Raw genomic sequence first — 7,500 nt, forward strand, 5'->3', positions numbered from 1 at the left:
ATTCTGAAAAAGCGGATGAATTTCAGAGACCGCCTCAAAAGAAAGGCTATTAAGACAAAAGATCCATTTATTTGGAACCAATTTCAAATGGTTAAAAATCAGGTGAACTGGGAAATTAATAGCGTGAAAAAAGCTTATTATGAAAATGCTTTCAACAATTGTTGTGGGGATCAAAGGAAAACATGACCTCGCGTAAGTCCAACAAAACCATTATTAATGAGATGGAATATAATGGGGTAAATTCTGGAGATAAACAGATATAGCAGAAATGCTAAACTCCATTTTCACAGAAATTGGGCCAAGCCTTAGTGGAGACGTAACAGAAGTTGATAAATCCTTTGAAGAATTTCTTACTGAAACTGATAAAAATTGTGTTTTTGAAAAAACAACACCAACACATGTTTTTGCACTACTATCAAAGCTTTGCAAGTCAAAGGCAACTGGATTAGATAATATTTCAGCGAAACTTCTAAGGGAATGTCCTGATGTACTAGCAGAATCTCTTACTCATATATTTAATCAATCCCTAATGACTGGCATCTTTCCCGATGAGTGGAAATCTGCCAGAGTCACTCCATTGTATAAAAATTCTGGGAAGCGCTCTGATCCGACGAATTATCAACCAATGTCAGTAATTCCAGTTGAGGCCAAAGTCTTTAAACGGATAATTTACGATCAGCTTTATCTTTATTTAACTAAAAACAAGTTTCTCTTGCGCCATCAATCTGGTTTTCGGTCTTTGCACTCCACGCTCACAGCACTTATCGAAGCTACATGTACAGATAGCTGGGCAATGGATATAGACCGTGTTCTTGTTAATGTCATAGTCTTTTTAGACCTCAAAAAGGCATTTGATACAGTAGATCACGATATTTCGTTACGAAAATTGCAATACTATGGGATTTGTTGGACCAGCCATCAATGGTTTGCTTCTTATTTAGATAATCGAACACAGATTTGTCATCTAAAATGTCTAAGATGTGGTGTTCCCCAGGAACAATTTTGGGACCTCTTCTGTTTTTGATATATATTAATGATTTACCACATTGTCTGACATATTCGGAACCCAGATTGTACGCAGATGATACCAGCCTGACACTTGCCAGTACTGATATTAAGCATATAAATTATTGCCTTAATCACGACCTGAGTAATGTGTACGAATGGCTGTCTGCTAACAAGCTCACTCTAAATATGACAAAAACTGAGTTTATTCTTATTGCATCAAGGCAGAAGTTATCACAATTTATGGAAAGTCCCTCTCTTACTATAAATAAAAACGCAATAGAACAAGTAACCTCTGCTAAATCCCTTGGAGTTTATGTCAATCAAAATATAAACTGGGAGTGTCATATTGAAAACATCTCTAAGAAGATAGCTTGTACCATTGGTGCAATTAAACAAATTCGGCATCTCACTCCATTTAATGTTCTAATTAAATTTTATAATAGCCTTATTCAACCACATTTTGATTATTGCAGTGTAGTGTGGGGAAACTGTAACAAAGGCCTTTCTGAAAAACTGCAAAGGCTTCAAAATCGGGCAGCTCGCATCCTAATGTCTGCCAGCTATGATAATAATTTGGATGAATTGTTCCGGGCACTAGGGTGGCAAAGACTCTACTATCAAAGATTGGAACAGAAGTCTATCATAATGTATACATGTAAAACATTACATGGTTTGACACCTGATTATCTGAGATCAAGATTTGTACAGGGTGTATATCGTGACAACGTAAGTGCTTATCGTTTAAGGAATACCAATAATAAATTAGTTCTTCCACAACCCCGAACTGATTATCTTAGGAGAAGTTTTTTGTACAGCGGAGCTCAGTTGTGGAACAGCTTACCTGTAGACCTAAGACAAGCGTCTTCACTGACTGATTTCAAATCTAAGCTAAGTCGCCACAGTTTAAAGTAATATCTTAATTTTAAGTAAATTTTAGTCACGGCCTCCATGAAAAGCAGAATTTTTATTTATTTCTTTTATTTGAATTGTTATAAATGTTAAATTTTATTGTAGTTAGGTAGACAGATATACTACTATAGAAAACTAAATCAACTGATGGAAACACCATGTATAAATAAAGTTATCTTATCGCTTATCTTATTTTACTAATGGAAATGGGCCCACACAAGGACAGAGAAAAACTCTGACCAGGGTGGGAATTGAACCCATGACCTTCGGGTTAGATCACGGTTACTCTACCAACTGAGCTACAAGGTCGGACGGGAGCAATATCTAAATAACCCGGTGTTTGTGGATCAATGTATCACATGCATATCTGAACATCGAAGCATAAAGAATGTGTGTGAACAACTTCTAAAAACATGGGATTACTGGAGAACAGAGGCAATTAAGGCAGTGCAAGGTATAATTTGTAGCCGCATGGGGTTTCTTGCCCAAGTGTCTACCAAAAACGGCCTGCTATCACCTGGCACATGTAGGCATTCTGAATGGTGCAGCCTCCTGTTTCTTTGCGTCACCTTCAGAGTCACTGTTATCCTTATTATTACTAAATTCATCAAAACATAACCTTACCAGTATCCTCCTCGAAGGTCTAGGAAATTAGTAAGGTATGTTCAAGGATGTTTCAGTTTCTGCGCCTGGCACATTTACCTTCATGGCACCTACCTTTCCGAATACCTCATCTGTGCTTCTTCTTTTCGAGTGATTGCATTGGTTGCAGTGAGTTAGAGAAGTCGAGAAACGCCAAGAACGCAAGAGGACCGCATGAAATATTTGATATCAGGAAGTTTGCAAATCCAATTCACACCAAAGACTATTTTTCTCAGCAACAAAACCGAGTTCCCAGTGATCAAATCCCATTTTCCCAATGAAAAATCAACCTCACCTCCCATTTTAACCTTTCATAACCCTCTTTAATTAAACTTGAGATGAAAATAAAATATGAAACGAAAGTTTGTATCATTCTGTTAAAACCAGTAATATTGAAATTTTCATGGGAAGTGGGCTCTGTGCTCAGGTCTTGTGCCTTATTTTGTAAAATAGTTTATTAATATATAAAAACCAATGAAATACCAAGTGAGCTTTTGCGGGAAAAACATGGTATCTTCAAATGTGAAAAGATCACTGTTGCTATAGTTACATATGAAAATCGCTCCTTTCGTGAAGTTTTTTAGTATTTCAGTGGTGTTTATAATAATAATGAATAGAATATTACATGGCCACGAAATTTTTCTTCTCGTGTTGAAAAATTATTTCGTATCTCTGCGCATCCATGTAATCTCCTCTATTTATCAGTTTATTAACATGTCATACTGCCTTATACACCTTTTTGTTGCTGTTTTTTTTTATGTAACTTTGTAAACTGTACTAATTTATAATTGCTGGTGAGCCTTTGCGAGGCATGAGCATGTGCAGTCGATTGTGGTGTTATCATGTCTGTAATCCGGGGTATTGATACCCGTGATGACGTCATGTACACTTGGAACTGAATTATCTTACAGCCTCACGGCCTTTGAGTGAAGTACTTTTCCAGTGGGTCGTCATTGATCATCATTCAACCATACATGTTCGACCTTTGAACCTCTTACATTTGACCACAGAGTCAAATTGTTCTTCAACGTCTCTAAAGGTTGAGCGAAGGGAAAATCAGTTCTTGAGCTAGACCACAAGCAGTCATCCTTCTTTGCTCAGAGCCACGCATGACGGATGAAATTATTTCATGCAAATTAGTTGTAAAAACGAGGCGTGCCACACAATCGCACACTCTACTATGTCATTGAAAAATAAGAGACTCCTTGCAGTCTATTCTCAAGCACAACAATGAATTTAAATTGTCGTTTGCTCAACTACGCTCAGCATTTCTCAAAAGGTAACTCTTGCTGAAAAGGGGCCAGAAATTTCAGAAGAACAGAAGCATGAGATGCCATTGTTTTGAAATTATCCCTTTGCTTATGAAATAGTAACGCCTGCCACACAGGCTAAAGATATGCACTTTCTCCGCCTTTTTAATACTTTCACGCACATTTCTGGTACCCTCTTGCTTCAAAAAGTTGGAGCTGTTTTAAAAAAAATAACAGTCACTGCTCCACGCCAGCACTCACTTTCACACTGAAACTCCTAGTTTATGTAAGTATGTAATTGCAATTTTTAAATTTTTTTTTAGAAGTTGGGTGCAGTAATGCACTGGGTTGCCTTGACTTTGAGCAAGGTTTGCATTCATTCATGGCATGGTCTCATGTCACTCATTGATGTTATGTTTATTCAGTGAGAGAGTATAAGATTTCTGTGATCTCAAAATGCAGGAAATGGCATTTTAGAGGCACATATCTAAAACCTTTTCAAGTTTTCAGGCAACCCTTTGCCTCTGAATCTACATGTATTTTCCTGATTTCATTTTGTTGACTGCAGGTCGTTTTTCTCATGGGAGGTCTTAATGGCAGTATTGGTGGAGCCACACCTGGGAAATATCTCATGGGATTATCAGCAGTTGCAAGTGATTCCATTACAACAGTATCAATCGATGCAGCTGGGGAAAAAGTCAGGATTGTGCCAGGAGGAAACCTTGGTTTCTGGAGGTAAGGTCCTAAACCAGGTACCCTGAGAGCAGAGTCTCTTCGATCTTCCTAAAGTAGGTAAGTCAGGAAGAGGAAGAAGACTCTGCCAGCTGCCTCAACATTTCGTATGAGCATGGGTTTAAAATTCAGATGTGTTCGGTGTCATATGTAACCAGTAACGACAAAACAAAAACAAACAGTCGGGACAACTCTGGCAAACAAACGGCTTTTAAATTGCCATTTCATCTTTTACTGAAAAATTTACAGGTTTCTGGGGGACTATACGGAGGAAATTCAAAAAATGTTGGTGATGTGTGCATAATATGTTTTTAGAAAAAAAAGGCTTGACAAGTCGAAACTGGACTGACTCATCCATTTCTTTGGATGAGTGGCAAATCAAAGAATGTCGAGGCAGCTGGCAGAGTCTTCTTCCTTGCTCTTCCCAACTTATCTAGGAAGATAGAAGAGACTCTGCTCACAGGGTATAATCAAAAAGTTTCTGTGGCAAATTACAGGCAGTCACCCAAGCTATAGTGTATGTGGGTTTGGAGCATTTTATAAGAGTACTTTTGCTCTGCTGTAGAGCAGAGATGCCAGTTGTTTCCAAGATTATTTCCGACAGTACATGTTGTATGTCCGTGGTACCTAGACTATTAATTATGTTAATTTGTACACCTGAGTGGAGAGAGACAGCAAAAAGAAAAGTTTCTGATAAACACATGAATAAAAATTAATGACCGAGTAATACTGGTATGATAGATACATGTAAACTGGAACTCACAGTTCAGCTAAAAGAGAAGTGTCAAACACTTGTGTGGCAAACCCACGTGTAAAAATACTGTATCATTATCTGGGATCATGTCCAAAACTGATGCTTGTGATTGGCATGTGTGATCTGGGCTATAGCCTGTTTTTTACTCGTTTGAAAAACTTTAATTTTCAAGTTTTAATAATTATCTGATTTGTCTGTTGTATACCCTGTTACATAAGTTTTAAGTAATTTACAGCTACCGGTAATTGTTTTCCCTTCACTCAAGCATGAACAGACATTAATATTCAAGAACAAAGTTGATTTGGATTTAATGATTATGTCTGTTAATACATGTATCATAACAGGATCGGCTTTTCATCAAGTTACGAGTTGAGTTGAGTTTGAGTAGAGTTTGAGTTAAGTCTGAGTTAAGATTGAGTTAAAGTTTTGGCATTTTTTGCAATTAAAAGTTCAACCATACACTTCACTTTGAAAACTGTTTTTTTCGCATTAAAAGATAAATTTGCACAACATTTTGCAAAATTGCATGGCTTTCCAATGATCAAAACAAGTAACTGGCGAATACCCTGCCATTTTGAAGCTGCACCTCTGAAGAGGCTGGATACGTACATGTAGTCGAAAATACCACCCCTCCCCAAGTGAACTTCAAAGTATATTGTGAAGTGGATACGCAGTCGAAAATACCACCCCTCCCCAATTATACTTCTAAGTATATTGTGAAGTGGATATATGGATACACGGATATGCAGTGGAAAATACCACTCCTCGCCAAGTAAAGAAGAGTGCTTAGGCTTAATCACTGAACAAAGCTTCATCAGTAAATGAGTGATATACTCTTCACATTATTTCTTAAAAAGTGTAGTTAACCGTACCATAAAATAAACCTAAAATCTTAGAAGAGTGCTTAGGCCTAATCACTGAACCAAGCGCTCAGGCTTAATCAGTAAACGAATGATATACTCTTCACATAATCTCGTAAAAAGTGTACTTAATTGAACTGTAAAATGAAAGCTAATATTTTAAAAGATTGCTTAGGCCTAATCACTGAACCAAGCGCTTAGGCTTAATCAGTAAATGAGTGATATGCTCTTCACATTATTTCATAAAAAGGTTACAGTGTAGTTAGCCGTGCCGTAAAATAAAACCTAAAATCTTAAAAGAGTGCTTAGGCCTAATCACTGAACCAAGCACTCAGGCTTAATCAGTAAACGAATGATATACTCTTCACATAATCTCGTAAAAAGTGTAGTTAACCGAACTGTAAAATGAAAGCTAGAATTAGAAAAAAATTAAGAGTGTTTGGCCAAATCACTGAGCCAAGTGCTTAGGCTTAATCAGTACACGAGTGATATACTCTTCACATAATCTTGTAAAACGTGTAGTTAACGGAACCGTAAAATGAAAGCTAGAATTAGAAAAAAAGAGTTTTTTGGCCTAATCACTGAACCAAACGCTTAGGGTTAATCAGTAAACGAGTGATATAATCTTCACATAATCTTGTAAAAAGTGAAGTTAACCAAACTAAAAAATGAAACCTAATATTTTAAAAGATTGCTTAGGCCTTATCACTGAAGCAAGCGCTATAGGCTTAATCAGTAAACGAGTGATATACTCTTCACACAATCTCATAAAAAGTGTACTTCAAGTTAACCGAACTGTAAAATGAAAGCTAAAATTTCAAAAGAGTGCTTAGGTTGTACTAGTTATGTGAAGAGTATATCAGGGGTACTGGGAACTAGGCAAACGACTGCGTATTGTATCCACGTATCCACTGCACAATATACTTAGACGTTTATTTGGGGAGGGGTGGTATTTTTGACTGTGTATTCGCGTATCCAGCCTCTTCAGAGGTGCAGCTTCAAAATGGCAGGGTATTCTGCAGTTAAGCCAAGATGGAGTCCAAAATGTATGTAACGCAACAACGATACTCTGTGAGCTTGTGGTACCTATGTTTGAAGTGGCGATCTTTAATTGTTAATAAAAATTGTCTGTCTGGATCTCTACTCAACCGGTTAAAAAAAAGGTCTAAAAGCAAGTTTTGTTATCAGACTATTGAGACTGAAAGTATGTCTATGATCTGTACAAATCACGATAGACATTTCTTTCTGTCTACACTTTTACCATCCTAAAACTTGCACCGCTTCAAGTCATGTTGCATAAAGCAGCTTTCCGTTGTTTCTTATTATTTATTTATTTAGTTTTTCA

General features: G+C 37.0%; 1 protein-coding gene across 1 annotated transcript in view; it reads left to right on the forward strand.

Annotated features, from left to right (window-relative positions):
- Positions 1-7,500, forward strand: part of LOC138003745 (uncharacterized) — a 22,731-nt gene that overhangs the window by 11,132 nt on the left and 4,099 nt on the right. The window contains exon 4 of the mRNA XM_068849966.1: positions 4,378-4,544. Coding sequence (XP_068706067.1) covers positions 4,378-4,544 — 167 coding nt within the window. The remainder of the gene's footprint in view (positions 1-4,377; positions 4,545-7,500) is intronic.

Source organism: Montipora foliosa, chromosome 5 (assembly GCF_036669935.1).
Source record: "Montipora foliosa isolate CH-2021 chromosome 5, ASM3666993v2, whole genome shotgun sequence".
NCBI classification, from domain to species: domain Eukaryota; kingdom Metazoa; phylum Cnidaria; class Anthozoa; order Scleractinia; family Acroporidae; genus Montipora; species Montipora foliosa.